Source organism: Ciconia boyciana, chromosome 5, assembly GCF_034638445.1.
Source record: "Ciconia boyciana chromosome 5, ASM3463844v1, whole genome shotgun sequence".
Lineage (NCBI taxonomy): Eukaryota > Metazoa > Chordata > Aves > Ciconiiformes > Ciconiidae > Ciconia > Ciconia boyciana.
The window spans coordinates 69,492,896-69,513,202 of NC_132938.1; the positions used below are offsets into that span (position 1 = coordinate 69,492,896).

General features: G+C 36.8%; 1 protein-coding gene across 8 annotated transcripts in view; it reads left to right on the forward strand.

Annotated features, from left to right (window-relative positions):
• Positions 1 to 19,527, forward strand: part of ANAPC10 (anaphase promoting complex subunit 10) — a 38,992-nt gene extending 19,465 nt beyond the window's left edge. For 4 of the 8 annotated variants that reach the window (XM_072862409.1, XM_072862412.1, XM_072862410.1 and 1 more), the window contains exon 5: positions 19,147 to 19,527. In XM_072862409.1, coding sequence (XP_072718510.1) covers positions 19,147 to 19,377 — 231 coding nt within the window. In that variant the 3' untranslated portion in view covers positions 19,378 to 19,527. Of the gene's footprint in view, positions 1 to 2,129; positions 2,198 to 8,940; positions 9,073 to 19,146 lie in introns of those variants that run through there. The other 4 variants (XR_012042651.1, XM_072862414.1, XM_072862413.1 and 1 more) reach the window with 4 other exon arrangements.
• The last annotated feature ends 780 nt before the right edge of the window (positions 19,528 to 20,307 follow it).

Here is a 20,307-nt window from a genome sequence, read left to right on the forward strand (position 1 = left end):
GTTTGATATTTTATTACTTCTGTTATTGTCTTAATGTACTCTCTAATTTAGGTGCTTATCTGCAAATGCAATCAATTTTTGCTCAGAAAGATGAAAAACAAACTTAACACTGTACTGCAGTTGCTTCAACACTTTCAAAAGAAAACTTGTATACTCAATTCTGTCTTTCTTCAGCATTAACACTCTATTTCCATCTTAAACATGTTTGCTTTAGATGGATCATAGCTTTTGGCAGCTACTGCATTTTTAGCAAATAATACTGTTTCTAGTAAGAGTTGCAAAAAAAAAAAAAAACTTTGTGTGAGGTCCTTGTAAACTGAACCTTGGGAACGTTATGTTATTTCTGTATTTTCCCTTCTTTTGTGCTTCTTCTCTATTTGTGTCATGGTTATAAATTACATCGTTTGAACTAGAGAATTAAAAACATTTTATTTTGTGATTCCTGTAATTTAGAAAAGAGAATGTTTGTTTTATGTGTATTTTTTTCTTTTTACCTGTTATTTCACAGGCTGGCACACAGAGAAATAAGCAATTATGGTATTGAAATTCCATTGTGCCAGCACCTCCAGGGCATAATCCAAAAAAAACCGAAAAATCGCCTGCTGGGTTGTATGCAGTATGCTTGTGTGAACATCAGTGTCTGCTGTTCACACATAATTTTTTACTGAAAGTTCCTGTTGGAATAGAGGTTCTGTGTTTGGAGAGTGCACTGGGATATTTGTTGGTCAATGGTTTTTCAAAGTTTGTAGGGATTTCTAATTACAGTTTACCAATGTAGGCTCACTAGATACTTCTTGCAGATAGTAATTAATGCTTCAGAAGTAAGAGAAGGAAGCAGAGATTTGGTTTTGGCAACATAAAAACCATATCAAGAAAGAGCTCGATCCTCTTCCGTTCGTTTGAGCATTCTGCTTGAAGACTGAACGTGGGACTGAGGAATAAGGTGGGTGGGTGGAGGGGGAGATGATAGCATGACAGAAGAGACTCAAATACTTAGTGTCCCTACTTCAGTATTTTAACTCCTTCCCTTCCTTCCCCCTCCCCCTCCTCCCTTTTTAATGCAAATGTGTTGTCTAGTTGACACTTTAAAGCAATACAAGTGCATCCAGCATTACAACTTATACTGGGTTTCAGTGTGCAGGCTCATCTAGAATGTCTTCATGGTGCTCGATCAGATCACCCCTCTCAGTTGATCAGAATTCATTTTAACTGTAGCTTACAAAATGTGTGTAATACTATTCACTTGCAAACTGTAGTGTGTAGCAACATCTATTTTCTCATTTGTTTTTAATCTCTCTGCACTTGGGCGTGTTGTTGGAGATCCTGGTAGGCAAATGGTTTAATGCAGGGACAGATGATTACAGTTTCTAGTCTTTTGCTAGATTCATAAAATTTAACAGAAAAGGAAATTATTCTAAACCAGATTATGAGGTTCAAGCTAAGCAAAGTGTGATAGTTTACCTTGATACTCAAGATAATTATCTATTTAGCTGACTGAATAAATGCTGCTAAAGTCATTCTACTAGTATAATTGCCAGTGGCAAATGATGTCAGTGTATGCTTGCCAGTATAGAAATTATGCTTTTGGTTATCTATCTAAAAAAAAATTACAGACTGACTTCACTTGTAGGTTTTTTTTGTTCCTGCCCCCCTCAACTATGATTAAGATCATGTCATATGACCACAGAACTATATACATGTATGTCTTTTTTTCTTTCAGTGAAGTAATTGCAAAAGTGTATGTCGTTCCTTTTTACTGTTATCAATATGGTAATGGGCTATTCTTAGGTATAGGTTATCTTAATTTCTTTTTCAGATTAAGGCATAATGCTTTTCCACCCAGGTGTAGTCTTCTGTGTTAAGCAGCAAATTACTTATGAGTTTATATTACTGTTTTTGTAACTTCTTGTGAACAAATGTGCTACAATCCATTGCAGAAATTAGGTCAACAGGTTGTTTGGGCACATAATTAGATTTTTTTGATCATTGACAAGGGGAATGCCTGCACTCTGAATTTAATTTACAGTGTTAATTGCTGTAACAACATCATGCATCTCTTTTAGTTTTCCTTGCTTGTAAAAATTTGAAGGGAAGCTTCTGGTAACAATTTTAATTGCGTGTGTCCCTAGGGTGAAATTGCTGTGTGGATGGTCAGATTGGATGTTTGAAGAGGCTCCTGGTCACATAAGGCTTCAAGGTTTGAGCTAAGGAAAGCTGAAAATCTTTGCTTTCTTTGTTTGCCTGCTGTATCACTCATGGGCTTTTGGGGAAATGCCGGGGGAATGATGAGTAGTGTAGAAGGAATCCAGGCACCTGACTTTACCAGTTATTTAGCAAAGCAAGAAGGTAGGTACCATTGAAGAAACTGTCTGGAACAAGGGACTCTTCTTTAATCCCTAGGGAGCAGCATGCTAGGCAGGAGGTCTTGGAGAAGTGCTTTCTGATATCAGCAGATCTGTATTTGAAAGGGAAATGATGTTTTTCTGTAGTAAATGGCCCTGCATACTGCATGGAAATTGTTAAATAGAGGGCTATTTACCTATGCCCTCTTCTTCTTCTTCTCCCTACCATATTCTACAACCATGCTCTTTCCTATCTTTGAAGTTCCCCAGACCTGAGAAATCCAAAGTTATCTGCTCTGGTTTTGGATCCCATATGTAAAAGAACATCATGGGAGTCCAATACTGAATGCTAGCATCTTCCTTGAAAGATTTAAAACCAAGTTCTTTTGTGTCAAAGATGATAGTAAGACGTTGCTCACTCACTCCTGCTTTTCTCTTTCTGGAGAGGTTGCTAGCCAGTTGGAAATAGCTTGCAGTGGCATTTGAGCTATTTTTTTTTTCCACGAACTGTGGATCAGGATTGGGAGGATAAAGTCAGTGAATTATAAATAATCAGCTTTGATTTACCTGATTGTCTTCACAGACTTAATTGTGGAAAATAATCCTTAGTGGGAGTAATAGATAATTTCAGACAGTGAGAAGTGCTAAATACGTGCAGAAAGGTCAAATCAAAGATTTATTCTGATCCCTCCGGGTGCTGCTACTAACACACTATTAAAATCCTTCAGAGAGGAAAGCCAGCAGTTGACATTTAATTTGGGTTAAGCATAAGAAAAGAAGATATAAAAGGAATGGGAACTTTCTAGGATACCTAAGAACTAAAAGTCATGTGCTGTCATCTCAATTGGTGCCGGTCATCTGGCATACCACACCTTATTTTCTGTTTCACTTAAATTGTAGGCAACAGCAGCTGGGAACATCCTGTGATTATCTTAACCACTCTTTAATGGTTTAGCAGTAGGGGGGGAGAAAGTGGCCACAGTGTAGAAGAAATTAGGAGCCAATTGGTCCACCATTTACTATTTTCTGGCCTGTGTGGCTTGTATGTTGTAAGTATCTTTATTTGCATCAGTACAAATTCCATCAGATTTAACTATTTGTAGTAGTTGTGGCAAAGTTATCAGGTGCTGCTACTAAGTAAGATTTCAAAAAAACCCCAAAACAAAACCCCAAAACAAATCTATAAAATGCACTGGATGTGCCGTGCTTTGTCAGGCCACTACCAAAACAAACAACCAAAAATTTCCATAAATTTACAAGTAGCGTTAGCATGCATAAACAGTAGTAAGAATATATTATTCTATATCTCTAAAAATGAAAAGACAGACTTTTTCTTCAGGTGAAAGTAGATGAACAAATGTATTTCATGTAGGTACATGAGGGGGTTTTATAATTACAATCATCCTTTTTTTAATTTATTCCTGAAGCTTAACATTTTAGTAGAAAACTGAGATTATTCACACTGTCATTAAAAAAGTAGTTATGGAAAGGAGTGCTGTTCACGTGACAAGTTAAAGCAGTCCTTGAGGTTCAGAAGAAAATGCTACTTGGCAAGTGGTAGACACCTAGAACAAATACAGAGTTCTTGAGCAAGAGATTCAGTTGCTTCAGAGCCATAGTCATGGCTCAGTCCTTCCTAGAGTTAGGTCTTGCTCCCTTCATTGCTGAAATGTTACTTTGGTCAGAGATCTCACGTCCACTAGGAGCTTTGAGAACACTGCTAGACAGTGTCTACATCATATTCTTTGCTAAGTTTTCAGGGGGGTGGGGGGGGGAAATCGAATATGGTTTTATCCTGCTCCTTATCTCAAGTAGTGCATGGAAATATTTCTATAGATCTGAAGTATAATTTATTTCGTTCTGAGGACTGTTCTCTGTCTTATTGTGTCATAAGATAACCAAGATAATGCATTTGAATCAGAAAAACCCTTTTCCCAGGATTTTCCCATTTTCTGCAGGAACACATAACAGGGTGGAATGAGAGTAATGATGTAGCATATGTGTCTGGCTTGAGGGCTGTGCTTTGTAGCCTTTTTTGTCCGATTCCTAAACTAGGTTTATCTCGCACTCCTATTTTATTTGAGAATGAATTTTGGAGTGTTTTATGACTCATGTTAAAGGAATGTTAACAAGTACAGTTTTTATTGAGGCTTTTTATGAACGTTGTTCTGTCACAGTCTTTGAGTGAACTATGAGAGTCTAGCCCCTAATACTTATTATGCTCCTTTCCCCCCCCCCCCCATCTGTATCTGTCAGAGGTCAAATTCAACTGTGTGTATGAAGGATTTTTTGAATAATTTCTACTAGCAAATGCAGAAAATTCTAATTTGTTTCTCTTATGTTGAGATTAATTTGTTACTTCTTAGCAAATTATGTTATTGAGGATAATTAGTAAGGTTAAATCAAATCATATTTTGTTCTTTCGTTGTTGCGAAAAGAGTTGTGTTTCCATATCAGGAGAAATGATTTAGTAAAATTTTCAAGTAGGCTTCCCTCTGTTTCAACAAGTCTCTGTTGTGATTATGACGGTCACCGTGTTTAATGGAGAGGTTTTCATAAATCGGCTTTAGGTAAATCCAGCACTGCTGGGGTAGGAGCTTCTGTTGAGGAATTATTTGACTTTCTTCTTTTTATTTATACTGTCTGTCATGAGGAGATAAAGATTTACTCGCATAGCAGAATTAAATTAAGCAGAGGAGCATATGTACCCACAGGATTTTAAGGTATACAGTAAGTCACATACATTTGTAATCTAATTCCATCAGCTTGTTACTGACTTCATATCTCTAAGCAGTAAGATGATATTCAACAGTAGCTCTAGATTTAGGATTTAGTAGGCCTATTGGTCAGCAGGTTTTCAATTATGCCATTCTTGTGTTTTGTTTTGTCCACTGCTCCCTGATTCTTCAGGAGCGTACACGATGTAATTTTATTTCGATTCTCATACAGTTTATGCTGAAGAGCTGATATTCTTACATCTGTTGAATGTAGCATTAAGACTATGCCAGACTGCTATTTATAGTAGACGTGCTGTTGCAGTAAGGCAGTCATTAGCCCAATGCTGTATAGCTCCATCTGAATGTCTTTTTGAACTGCACATTCTTTGAGTGAATGGTGACTTGAGGAATCTTTGACTCCTAGAAGGAAGTCAAGAAATAGAATTCATATAGATTGAGAGAAGCAAAGTCCAGCATCTGACCTCCACATTAAACAATGAAACATAGCCTTGCATTTTTCTGGACGCACTTACATATGGGTTTGTAAGAAAGCACAAGCAAAAGGCAAAAATGCTACTGCATTTGCTCTAGTATGTTAAAGAAAAAGAAATTATGTGTAGATGTAAAATTAAATGCTTCCATTGGGCAACAGTCCTGATTCCAGCTTTGCAAATTTATGAAAGTGTATTCTGGCTCATATAAAACTACCCAGCTGAACCTCTGACAGACAGAAGAAATACTCCTATTTCTTCTCTTTTAAAGTTCATTCGTATGAAAATATATCTCCAGTGAGACATGTTTATGAATTTGGGATCTTTCTCAGATGAGGCATTGCATTGCATTTTAAATTTACACAAATAGTTTTCACAACAGTCTCTTGCATTTGTTTCCAATGAGTAAATATTCCTTGAGTTGAGCATTACATCTGCTCTGGATCCTGTGAAATGTTACTCTGCATTTGCTTATTGAAATCTGGCATGCTATAATTAACTTGAGTAATGTTACAGTTTATCAGGTTTTGCCCCACTCGGCTTTACTGAGTATCTGCACCCATAGAGTCCTTATGCAGATGCAAAAATGTTTGACTTGTTTGTATACTATACTTCTGCAGGATTTGGGGATTATTTACATAGGTTTAGGGTCTTTAAATTCCTTGATTTTAGGAGAGGCAACCTTCTTTCATTCTCTACTTCCTCAGAAACAAGTAATTCCTGTGGAATCAGGAGAAATGCTTTCACTTAACCCCAGTGTTTTTTGTGTCTTACAAAGCAACAACTTGTCCTCTTGCTGGTAAAGAATAAGTAGGATTTTTTTAATTTGGTAGCACTCGGGTATAATTTATTGCAGTCTTTTCCTACCAATTAAAGTCACTTAGGAACTACATTTTTGTGTAACAGATAAAATGTTAGAGCCATGCAGTTTTGTGGGCCTGTCTTCCGATAGAAGATCAGAAATCTAGTTCTCTTCAATCTGTAATGAGAGCCCTTTTCAGTGAGGGGAATGTTTTTCTTTTGTTTTAGATGTACTTTCTTTGCCTCACCTATAAAGGGTGCTTGAGAGCTAGCAGCTGTCTGCTACTACTACTATTGACTTTTTTAAATCTCGTGATATTCCCATTTTCTTACACTTATTCATTTCCCATATTAATTTTTCTGAAGCATTCCAGCATTCTCTGGGATACAAAGTGCGAGGCATGAAGTGTAATCGCTAGGCTATCTCCGCTAAGTTATTCAAGATGATTTGATATAGGATTAATTCAGTGTGGCTAGTTTTCAGACACTTAAATCTTTAATATTCATTGCATAATCTGATTTTTTTTCCAAATACTTTCTTTGTATAAATTAACTGTAGCTATGTCTAGACATATTTCCTGGATATGGCTAAACAATTCTGAAGGTAAATTATGAGCTGATTTTTTTTTGTGCTTTCGCACAAACATAATATTCCATTATATATGTTAGAACAAATGGGAACTGCAGACATCAGAAGTACAGTTTTCATCCATTTTGCAAACCTCTGCACCTTTGTAAGATTAGTTATTTCCCAGTAGTGTTTTCAGTCATTTAACTTCCATTTGCAACAAATTTGTGCAGTGCATCCATACAGTCCATTTATATTGTTTCTGCTTGTACCCAGCAGTTCTGGTTTGGAAAAATTGGTAGGACTTCTTCCTTTATGCTCTTCTGTCTTCTCGTTTCTGATGTCTTAATTGTATTTGCCTTAAGGTCACCTTTTATAAGGCCATTGCTTAACAAGTAACTATTGTAGGATTTTATTTTAAAGCACTTGTTTCTTTGCTTACAGGAAATTCTGCTTATTCTCTCCTTTCTTGTAGGATTCTGTGGTGTTCTGTTACCTTTCATAAAAGGCAGCTGCCAATATTAACACCTTGTCCTGTTCTTCGGTCCGCAGTCCTATTTGTAATGTAAATTCACCTGAATGTCAGAGTTTTTTAAAAATATGTTTTCAGACTTCTTTGCTGTAGCATGTTCCGCTACTCTTGTTCAATCTCTTTTCTGTTCTCTTTATATAGCTGTCTGCTCTTTCACTTTCTGCTATCCTACTTCCTGGTTTCTCCTACCTCTCTTCAGTAGATGGTTGAAGCTACTATCTTCCCTGAGAGCAGTCTGACTCACCTGGAAATTGTAGGAGATGTCCTTATTTTGGATGGATGCTGCTCTGAAGAGGGACTAAGGTTTTTAGATCTTAGTACAGGAATTGGAAAATCTTAAGGCTCTTCAGTGCTATTTGGGGGGGGGGGGGAACTCAAATTCATTACTAAGATAAGAATTTAAATAAAAGGGCTAGTAATGTGTCGTCTTAAGTAATTTTTAAGAACTTTGTGCCCTGTTTCCTTTGTTATGAAAACCTTAGTCCACATACTTAACCAGGTGGGTTTTTTGATAGTTCTGTCACTATTTTGTTGCGACTAGAAAGTTTGAATGCAGATAGTGCCATTTGTTGGAATGAACTTGGGAAATTGTAGGGTTTTTTGTTTTGTTGTGTTTGACACTTTTTTTGTAAAGCAGTCTCCTTGTTTTTTTTTTCCTGTCTTCTGATCAGGTAAAAGTTACTGGAAGGGTTTTCAAAGAAACACTTCTGTGAATCACATTTGCCATGTTTATGCCATCATTTGCTCCATTTTTACAGCAGTTGATCCTTTAAACATATAATTGTTAGAGAATCTTCTGATTCTATTCTGTATCGTCACACAGCATACCAAAAATGACTTGTATCAGTTGGTCATCATCTGCCAGACTCCTACTTAGTAGAATACTTACCTGTTACCTTGTGTATATGGGGCTTCCTCCTTAGTTACTTGTCCGTAAAATTAAAAAACATTGCACTGAGATAAGCTTTTATGATTTGAAGTGCTTCCCAAAAGGTACAAAATGTTTGATTTCACTAAATGATTTGCACTTCTTTCTAAATGTGTAGTGTTGGCTATATATTTTCTAGTAATTTTTTGTGGTTTTTTAATGTACTTTTTCCTTTCTCCCATCTGCATCTACAATACTCTGAGCTACTGATAATTTTAGTTGGATAGTACCCTGTTTTTTGTTTTTGTTTTGTTTTTTTTAAATAATAATAATAGAAAAAAAAAAATCCCTCATCTTTCAGAATGCGGGAATTTTGGAAAGTTTAAAGACTTGCAGCAAACCGTAGCTTTTCTACCATTCGTTTTTTAGGACCAGACTGTCCAGATGCAGAACCATACTGTTCCAGTATGTCTGCAACTTAGGCTTTAAACAACGTAGGTACCAGAAGTAGGCAAACTGAAGCAGAAAGTTTTTGGGCTGCATTACCTATTTTTGACACTGTCAGCCAGGCTACTGCTCTATAGCATAAGCTCAAGAATTTTTTTTTTGTTGCTTTTTCAGCTTCAGTGTACTATCTGCCAAGCTCAAGGGAAGTAACTGAGATTCGCATTGGAGCCAAGTCCCTGTAGGTCTGAAGGATTTCCCCTGATACCAGGAGTCTTCTCAAAGTTTAATAGCAGTGCACCTGCAAAGGTATGGCATTCCTGTCTATAGTGACAGCTGGTTAATGAGCCGTAGGTCCCAGCAGGAGAATGCTGATGAGCTTAGGATATGTTTGCCTTCCCTTCCTCTACTCGACTGATCCTTAAATGAATTATGAAAACTGGTTTTCATTAAATCGGAGATCCAAAACTTCACAGCTCTTATGACTGATTTCAGTTGGAGACAGTATTTCTTCTGGAGCAACAGGTTCCTGTTAAGGTGGAATCTGTTTTAGCTGAAACCAAACTAGAAACCAAACTAGACTTAGCTGAAACCAAACTAGACTTAATGACTTTCTGCAGTGGGTTGAAGGTTTGCTTTGGAGTTTTAGGCCTTATTTCCATACTTTCCTGTATGAAACTCCATGCTAGACTGCGTTGTCACTCTATATTTGTTGATTTGATCGCTCTGCTTTCCAAAGGGACGGGGAGAAGGTTTTTGTATTTTTCTTAAGTTCTAGTGGATAGGATGGCTGCCACTTAAAACATACACAGACCGGCAGTCCTCCTCTAATGAGATTAATTTACGGATGTGTGAGGCATAAACTCTATGTAAAAGTTCAATTGACCTCGCTCAACAAAAAAATAGGATTTTAAAGATATGGGACCTGAGAGCAAACTGTCCAAGCCTATTTAACATTTTTGGCCTTCTCTGAAATAGTATATACATCTTGAGACATATATTTTTTGTAATGAATTTTGAGCAGCCTATGGATCGTCCCTCACAGAACATATTAAAAAAAAGGGGTATATTGCACAACAAATGTGAAAACAGTGTTCCTTTCTTCCCAGAGAGACTTTTCTAGCAAACAATCTGTGACAAATTCCTGATGGTTTCTGCAGATACATTTTGTAGAATGAAGAGTTGTTTTCAGTCAAATTCTAGAGGACGCAATATTCAAATATTGTTGTCTACTTTTTATTTTTTTCTTTCCTTTCGCTTGCTCTTCTTCTGCCACCCAGAGTTAAGATGACAATATTTTCTGAACTCACAATTGAGTAAGACAGTATTGGCTGATAAATCCACAGTAGCTGAGCATTTGGCAGGCTATTTATTTGTGTCTCAGGTTGCATGTACCTGATTGTACAAGTGTTACCAGCAAGTACTGTGAGCAGATGCAGTAGTGTTGAATGTGATGGGCAGGGAGGTGGTTGCTTAAGTACCACGGACAGGGGCCCTTCCACATGAGTCCAGACCATCCATGTATCAACCTGTGGGACTTCCACCAAAGTGACTTTATCTGTCAGGAGTTTGTGTGCAGTTCAGCACAGCCTTGACTCTTTTGCAAGCATCAGTACTTATGATTCTTTATCACTTGATACTTTTGAAACAGCTTTTTTTTCCTGTGAGTCCATGTCATAAAATTCTTGGTGTTCCACAGCATGTGCAATTGTACCCCACTTTCTCCCATTTGACAATAGTTTTATGTGCATGCTTACTCACCAGAGACTCCACTCATGTCTAAGACTTACTTGTTGTCCTCTTATATGCTCCTCCCCTGATTTCAGAAGATTTCAAAGACAAACTATGAGGGCAATAATAATGCAAAACCTGACTTTCCCTGTTTAACATTTCATGGATTAAATTTCAATGCTGTATTCTTCCTTAGTTTATTCCTGTTGTAGTATTGAAATTCTGTCTGAATCGATGAAGTACATCTGGGAAGAGATTGCATTGTTTTATCAGCAGAATCAAATCAAATGGTTCCTTGCTTTTTTACCATATGGGGAAATTCTAATCAGGACACCTCATTCTAAAGAATATCAAAATGGACCAGTCAATGAAACCATTTCACGAGCTGGCTGGTGAATCATTTCTGCTAAATGAAATTTAGGTTACATCATAGCTCAGTTGATACCATCTGCTTACTTCAGAAACATGCCTGTTTCTGTGATCTACAAGGTGGCAATGTGATGTAACCCACTGACGTTGTCCAACGTGTTGTGCTGCTTATGTCATCCAAATATGAAATTTGGAAAGGCAGTATAAGAATTTCTATTTGAGCATCATAGATGCTAATCCTTGGCCCACTGTGCAAGGAGGATATGGCTTGCTGGTTACCCACACTGGGAACCTATCAATGCATTTCTGTAGAGTAGCTATTTACTTACAGTAACTGTGATTCTTGGAGGTAGTTTAGCTGCTATGATTGAACCTGCATTGTTTTAAGAAACCATAGGAATTTAGCTGTTAAATCATAAGGAAATGAGAATGGATCAAGTTTTTTTTTTTTATATATAGGGGACCACTAGGTGGTATAGGACTTGTACATGACACTGTTTTGAGGAATTCCAGTTCTTCAAACATGTTTTTTGTCCCTGAGATGATGCCCAAAAGGGATGCCCACTGGCAATTCTGTATCACAGTTCCTGTTGGATAGCCATGACAAACCCATAGTGATGCTCAGGTTGATAATGATGGTAATGAGCTGGGGGAGAGAGGAAGGGGCATGGCTTGAATAAACTTCAGATCCCACTTCTGGACAGGTTTGTCAATAGGTTTTTTTTTTCTCATTGTATCAGTGATCTGTCTGCAGATCTCCATCCATCCAGTTGTATGTCTTTGTGTAAAAACTACTTGCAAGTTTTCAGTGATACCTGTGTAGAAGCGTTATATTTTCAGTTCCAAGCATTACACTAGCCTCCAATTTAATGGTTTTATGCTATTTACGAAGTATTGTTTTTTAAAAAAAATCTTCTGTGGCTTGAATCCTTTTTGCATCTCAGTCCGTTGCTCTTTCACAACTTGTCAAGTGTATTTAAAACTTGGCCAATCATTTTAAAGGATGAAATCCTCATAGTGGAATAGCACTGTCTTAGCAGATTCCTTCCCCATCAGAGGCTATAACTCCAGTTTTTAGATGTCTGCCTTTTACTAGGAGTTCACAGTGAAAGATCCTCGAGATGATGGTGAGCTTCTTTTGCTTGACATAATAAAGCAGAAGAGTCACTTTACAGAGCATTTTCTAAATAATATTTAATTTTTGCAGGACTTCTTACCACTTCATTCAACAATTCAGAAATGAGTGAAATGAAGACAGACTGTGGGTGATTCTGGACATATATACACTGTCACTTACAAACAGCTTAATTGCATAAACTGAATTGGCACACTTGATGCATTTGATTATTTATATGGGTACAAATGATTCTGAGAGAAACTCAGCAGGATGTATTGAAAACTGGTATGTGCAAAACGAAGTTAAATTTAGTGCATTCATGAAAATTTGGCCTAATATATTTTGTCTTTTTTCATAGTGTTTCCCTGTTATATTGAGCTGATTGAGCACTTCTCTAGTTTCAGGGTCTCTGTGGTCTAGTTGACTTCTATGCTACTTCTAGGTTCAGATACATATTCTGTGACAAATAGTTATTTTGGTAATCTATATCAGTAAACTTTACTTACTCTTTCTAGCTTGGCTTGTGTGTTTAGTTGTCTTTATCTTAACTGGATACAACTTTCTAACACCTGGGCGTTGGTTAATTTTTACTGTTTTAATCTGGAACAGAATAGTCTGAAGGAGGTTCTAGAAAACCTTTCGCCAGGATCTTTTTGACCTTTCTCTTTTTCAACTTTTCCAGTCTTCCCCAAAGTTATTTCTTTCAGCTCATTTGAACAAAAAGGTTGTGTATGATAGGAATTTTTAGTATTTGCAGGTTTCACTGCCTAATATAGCGTATCCTGCAGCTAGTCTCCTGTCTGCCCAAATCCATAGTTGAATCTTACTGAGGGATGGACTGTGCTCCTCTAGACTCTTCAGGAACTGCTATTTGGAAGAATGGAAAAGTTCTCTTACCTAATGGACTGAAGTTAGATTTCTTGACCGTTTAAGTAGGTGACTGATTAAGACCACAGAGCCACCTCCTTAGGTGGTCGTTGCTTCGTTAGAGCAAAGAAGTGTGCTTTTCACAGTGGGTCCTTTCAGCATGTTTCTGTGTTTCTTGTTAAGCTGCTAATGTGGTGTCCCTCCTTTGACTCGCTTGGAACTTGTGAAGTTTCTTTTGGACATGCTTCATTTTTCTGCTGGAACTGGTGCATCACTGCTATTAACTGGTTCTCTTCCTTCCTAAGTGAAGTGATGGCTGAAGCCCAAGCTCTGCTACTTCATGTGTTGACAGTTCCAATACTTGGAATTATGCAGAGGTCTACTGATTCTGAATCCTGGTAGCTATATGGTAGGACATGGCAGTTATGGAAATTTAGCCAGCTTTCTTTCTCCTTGCCAGTTGTTGTTGTGAAAACATATTTGGATAGCTGTAAAAAAACAATGGCTAAACAGGGAAAAGCCTTTTCCATATTTGATCTCTCAACTTGGAGAAAGTCTGTGTATTGATAAATACTTCATTTCTGAAAATAGCATTTATTTCCTCTGGAACTTAGTTTTATAATCTTCTTCCGCTTGGAAGGATACATTATTTATTGAGAACACCTGCTTTGAAAAGCTTAGGGTTTTTATGTAACTGTATGGTAAGAACTAGTTAAGCACATAGAAAGGCAAAATTATATTTGTGAAGGAGTCTAGCCTCTACTTCTAATTTCAAAGGTGGCTAAGTCACTAAAATAAAAAGAAGCAGCTTTAACAGTTTTATGAGAAAAGTAGGAGTAAAATAAAATGCTGTTTGCTTTCACAGCCTGTTTTAGAGGCAGCCACTAGAAATATGTGTTGCCATTTGCATCTAGTAGTCAGATGATTAAATGGAAATGTGATGAGTTACCAACATCTCAGAATCACGTTGTATCATGCTGAAGCTGTGATGGCAGCAGTAATTCTCAGCTTTTTGTCAGTACATGTGTGCAGAAGAGGATTTTTTTTTTTCTTCAGGGGAAGAAAACAGGCTGCTTTTTCTTCATATGTATGCACAGAAAAACTTACTCCCCTGAAATCTGGGAGCCCTGTCTAGCATATATTCTGGGATGTGTTTGTAATGACCCTGAATATGAAACTACTTACAGTGGTTTCTTTTCCTTTCTGTGTCTTCACAAAAGATATCTTCATAGGGCAACAAAAATCATGTATTGTTTCAAGGATATTAGCCTACTGTAAATATAGCAAACAACTTGGGTTGGGTTTATAAGCCTAGTAGAAGTAGCAGTTTGAGTTATGCCACTTTGAAGACACCACGGAATTTAAGCAGAATATCATAAAGTATGGAAAAGAGGTCAATATTCACTTTAGGATTAAATACAATAGAAAAGCCTTCTTTGGATAAATAATTTCCTATCCTATAGGGAGGCCAGCAATACCAGTGTGGAACAAGCTTTCTCTTAAAAGCTCTGGTCTTGTGTTCAGTCATCTTTCTGAAGTGTAGCCTCAAGTTGCTTTGGCCTTGATTTTTTTTTTTTTTTTGTTGTTGTGTGGTTTGCATCTTCTATGGTAGAACACCCATTAGTTGCAATAGTAGCCTTGCCAAATGTGTATGGAATTCTTTAGAATCTCTGGACTATATAACAAAGTGAAGAAACAGGGCTATTAAATTGGCTGGGGAGGAGATTTCAATTGAGAACATAATTTCTGCTTTGGCTTTCAAAATAACATGGACTACTGGAGTGGGAGTATATGTCCATAGGTAAAGCTGTAGCACACAGAGGACAGGAAAAATAAGAAAGCAATGGAGAAAAAGCAGGAGAAGAGATAGATAAGAGTATATAACAGCAGCAAAGGACAGGTGAGTGATTTTTCCATTTAAATTTTTATCCCTTTGTTCCTTTATTTTGACTTTCATGCTCTTCTTGTTTACCAATTATCACAAAATGTATAGTATTAGAAGCAAATTTAAAAAAACAAACAAACCCAAAAACCCAAACCCTAGGCTTTTAGTATATTGTGTGTAAGATTAGTCTAGAGCTGTGGGAACTGTCCTGAGTTACTAATATTGAACTTGCATTGAATTTTTTCCTTTTGTTTCCCTTTTTTAACCTTTTCTGGTAAAACATATTACAGAAAGAAATGTCCTATTTTTAATTTCACTCAGGTAATTAATACTATAGCTGATTTTTAAAACTTTCCTGGAAGCCAGTTAATTGTGACTGATTCTTCATGACCTACATAGGAGGAAAAAATACAGGAGGAAACTTAATCTCATAGTGGACTTACGCGGTAGATCGAGGTGAAATATATATATATATATATATATATATGTCTATATAGTGGCTAGTGCTTTTAAAGAACAGGGTTGACAGCAAAGTCAACTGAAATGGATTTAAAGTATAATATTTATTATAGGTAGAGTTGCTAGTGCCACCTGTACTTAAGGTTGCGTGACCCTTTCCATTTTAAGGCTTAACTCTTAGTTACTTTATAACTTTTGCCACAGTTCAGTTCAGACAGATTTTTCCATGCCAGATGTCTGCTTTGGGTTGAAGTTTTTTGAAAGTTTCAGCCAAAGCAGTTCTGTTCCAAGAATAAGGCTAGTGAAAAGTATGCTATTTTGCTTGTGTGAGAATATTCTGGTGTCCTTCTTTGATGCTCCAGTGCCCCCAAGCTCTGAAACAAGGATTTGAAATTTGGCAATAGTTCAGCCTTTGTGTTGAGGATGTGCCTTTTGCCTCCCTGTAAAAATCCACCCAAATTTCCAGACCAGTTTACAAGGCTTTGAAAGATTGCCATTTGCATGGGCTTAATAGGAATTTCTTAAAACTTCACAGTAAGTTTCCTTTAGATTCTGTTCACACTGGGAATGCTCCAGGCAGAGTAGAGCTGCATATTTCATTCCACTTCTGCTAGGAATTGTAAGGGCTGGATCTGGGTGCTGACACTGAACTAAGAGTGGGCAGCATTTTGTCTTGTACCACCACTCCCTATTCCCATGTCCTATTCCTTCTCCCTGGTGAAGGATCTGGGCCCTCTGGAAAAAGAAACTCACTCCTCTGAAAGAGCATGACAGATGTGGAGGAGAAGAACTTAGCAGCATGTGTGTGTGTCTGGTTTGTACCATTCCTTTGGTCACGGAAAATGTGTGTATCATACTAGCAAAAATATTATGTCCTTTTCTGGTGGATGTTCAGATAATTATCATTAGGTTTTGTATTTAAACTTCAGTAGTTGAGTGGGTCTCAAGGTTTTAATCATTTTACTGAACTATGTAGGCATCAATTTAAAAAAAAGACTCAAAAAAAGTCACAGTACAGTAATGTTATTTAGAGGGCAAAAATAAAGAGCTCACTTTTTTCAAACATTTAAGTCTAACTCAGACCTCTTGCACTTAATACATTGTAGTACAGCCTCCAACTTCATCACAAGTGTTGCATGCTTTGTCCAAAAGGCAACTATTTGATTGGAATGGGGAAAGGGGTCTATTCTGAGGATAAGTCCAGGATTTATACAGTAAAGGATGTGTATTCATCTGTTATAGAAGTTGCAACGTGGAGTAAGTGAAGTGGAGATTTCAGGAATAAAACAAAAAAAAGGCTTTGTGGCTAAGACAATTGAATGCTGCTTGATGAATTGTGTGCAATCTGTGCTTAGTCATGGTGTTTTTACATGGTGCACTCAAATAACTGTTCCTAGGTGGCTGTTCATAATGTGTGTTCTAGTGACTGGTTTGAGAACTCTTACCAATTTGCAGAAATGCAGACACTTATAACTGCAAGTGAACTTAGTGGGAGCTAAACCTCATGTAAAATACTGTATGTTACTAAGGACAGTAAAAATCAGGTTCAAAGTGTGTGAAATTTGCTATCTGGAACTAGGGAATATTTTAATCTAATTAACCTAATGCCTCAGTTGCCTGCTTTACAGATGTAGAAGTTACTTGTCCCATCTCTGTAGAAAGGCTCATGAAGAAATTGGTCGCCTTTGTAGCAGGACTGAAAAATAACATGCTGTAAATAAAGCATATGACCACTTCCCATTGATCAGGGGTGAAACAAAGCATTGATAAATATGTAATCAAAAGTTGATTTATGTAACAAGATACACGTATATTATTACATTAGTAAAATGACCTTTGCAACTCCTAACTTTCCAATGCTTACCTTTATGACCCTAATCATTCTCTTAAAATAAAAGATGTGATTTTTCTCTGAATTTAATAAGCATCCAACTTCCTTTTGTACAAATAGTCCAATTTTGCCAATCCCTTGGTAGCTCTCTTGGTTCTTGAGGTGGAGTCATTATTTAACTCTTTGCAATTTCTTTCCCAATAAAGCATGCAAACCTGAACTATATTGGATTTGTCTGAAGCCAATTATGGAAACCAATTATGTCAACCTATAGAAAGTGGTACTTTTTTTTTTACTGTATTAACTAATCCATTTCATACTGATCCAAACATAAAAATCCCAATATCGTAGCTCTGGAACTTAAATTTTCCACTTCTAAGCAGCAGTCAAAATTTGTAAACTGTGAGAATAATATTAAAATGCAATTTTAATTAGCAATAACCCTTTCATTATCTTCTAAATCATAGCCACTTTACCTTAGTACTAGTTGAATAAAATATTACTGGGATCCTCATCCTTTCTGTTCACTGTGGAGATGCAAAGCATACTTGCTCAAACCGTTGACTACTACCTCACCATGATAAATTTCCCCTTTGTAAAGCTGCTTCAACAGTACATCATTTTTATCACTTTGTAAAGCCAACCGTTACCTGAAGTTTCCTATGCAAAAAAAGATTTTGTAGGATTTTTGAAAGGGACAGTGTTACAACAAATAACTGAATGTGTGTTTGTGGAGGTGTCTAGCTCCTGGAGTGAGAAGATTTGCTGCTAAGCTTTAGTGAATGTAATGCTTTGGAAATTATTTGTTGGAGAGCCTGCTGCAGTGGAGAGTTTTGGGTTGTGGGTTTTTTCTTTCTTTTATTAAGGTGGAGGTGTGAGAGGTTTTTTTTGTCTCTTTAAACTTAAAGTAGTCATGAAACTTTCTTTTTTCACTTGTTTCTTGGGTCATTCCCTCAGGGTGTTTGCTGCCTCTGAAACAGTAGCTCTCAGGTCTTTTGAAAGCTTCAGCAAAGGCAAGACTTTTGACAGGATGTTTGTCATGCAGTATTTTCAGGAGAAAGATGGGAATTTTGAGCTGCTCAAAGCATAGATCTTTAGAGGAACTTGGCTGCTAAGAACAGCAGTCTTATTTACTTAGCTGTGTGAAATCCACTTGCTTGTGGACAACTGTTTTGGGTTTTTTGCTTGTGTGTTGTTCTTTTTTTTTTTCTCTTTCCCCCCCCAAGACTTCCGCTTACTTGTGTGCTCTTCCATATGTGTTTTGAGCTGTGCTTTGAAGTTGGGCAACTAGCTTTAAACAAAAGCTGTTACCACACTTCTGCATAGCATCTAGCTTGATTTCAGCATGCTGATGTGTCAGTGATGTGGTTTACAGTTAATGAAATGCAATTCTTTGCTTGCTTTGACATTGGTTTCTGTAGGATTAAAATTAAAAAAGAAAAAAATAATCATATTACACTTGGTTTGTTGTATAAAAGCCAAGTCAAAATGGACCTTAGAATGTGATTAAATGGCTGTGCAGCAATTATTCATTGGCCAGGGATCTGTCTTGACACATAGGTGAGATGAAGTCCATGAGTTATCCTGTATTTTTTCCTCTGTCACTTTCCTCTTCCTCTTCCCCAGTCCCCCTAATAATCTAAGGAATTTCTGAAAACCCAGACTTTGTGTAGATTTAGTTTCCTACATAAGTCATTCCAGCATATTTTAGTTCAGAGTGCCTAGATAAAATGATTTAATTTTAAGATGCATATTTTCTGTCATCTTTGAGCAGTGTACTTCAGTAACAAGATCCAAATAGTACTGCTTTGACTTTCTTGAATTTATACTCAAGTCTGTATTTTTTTAATATTGATTTTTATTTTAAGGTTAAGGCACAAAATGAAGGGTAGATTCTGAAAGGCAAAACCAAACAGAACTGTAGTCAACCAAATTAATTTGTATCCAATTACACCAGCAGCAAATTAGCTATGAGTATTCAACTGTACTATTTCAAATTCATTTGAAAAACTAAAATCTGATTTGCAAGACTCTGCTCTATTAAACAGGTTTAATATGTGATCATTTATATTAAGTATGTTAACTGTTTCTGAATGTTTTGCTTTTTTGTCTTGTTTTTGGCAGCAACTTGAATTAGTGGAACCAAGCGGCTGGATTCATGTTCCTTTAACAGATACTCATAAGAAGCCTATTCGTACGTTTATGATTCAGATTGCTGTTCTAGCTAATCACCAAAATGGAAGAGACACTCACATGAGACAAATCAAAGTGTACACCCCAGTGGAAGAGAGCTCTATTGGTAAATTTCCTAGATGTACAACAATTGATTTCATGATGTATCGCTCCATAAGATAAAATTTCTTAATGAGAAATAATGGCATTTTTTGGTGGAAGTATCATTGCTTAAGTATTCAGATACGTAACGAGCAGGGTTTACTTCAGTGTAATTATATCTTTATGTTTATACTTTGTACGATTTTGAAATAAAGATAATCTTGTGTTACAGTATATTGTAGTCTGTAATTTTGCATTACTTTTGCTCAGAGTTTTTGAGTGCTCTTGTAGTATCTGAGAGGAAAAAAAACTGGGCACTTTAAAAGAATGTATTTGTGACTGGGAATCCATAAATGGTCTGATATAACACAGTTCTCTTTTTGGGGTGATTTCTTCCCCTAATCATCATGCATGGAAATAGTTTGTTCTATAGTGTTACTGTTCATTCCTTTACCTAAAAGTTGCTCTTTTTAAAGAGCATTCTTCTTGAACAGACATGGTTTAAAGACGTTACCAGTAGTATTTTCCCATCATTGCTTATGTTAATGTGTTATATCCTTTTCTGTATAAGTTTTTTTTCCTGCTTAATGACTGCATGGATTTAGCTGTCTTCATAACTGAAGCAGATCACAGAATCATAGAATATCTCAAGTTGGAAGGGACCTATAAGGATCATTGAGTCCAACTCCCTGCTCCTTGCAGGACTACCTAAAACTAAACCATATGACTAAGAGCATTGTCCAGATGCTCCTTGAACTCTGACAGGCTTGGTGCTGTGACCACTTCCCTGGGGAGCCTGTTCCAGTGATCGATAATGAAATAAAGATAACAATGACATGAAGAAAACCAAACCTTTCCAAATGACTCAATATAGTATATACATTAATATAGATACACTGAATATAGATCATCTAAATGTGATAGCTGTTCAAAACAGGAGGAGTTAGAAATGCTCCAACATCATACAATTACAGTAGGAATGAATCTGAAGGTCCAATGCACCTTCTAAAG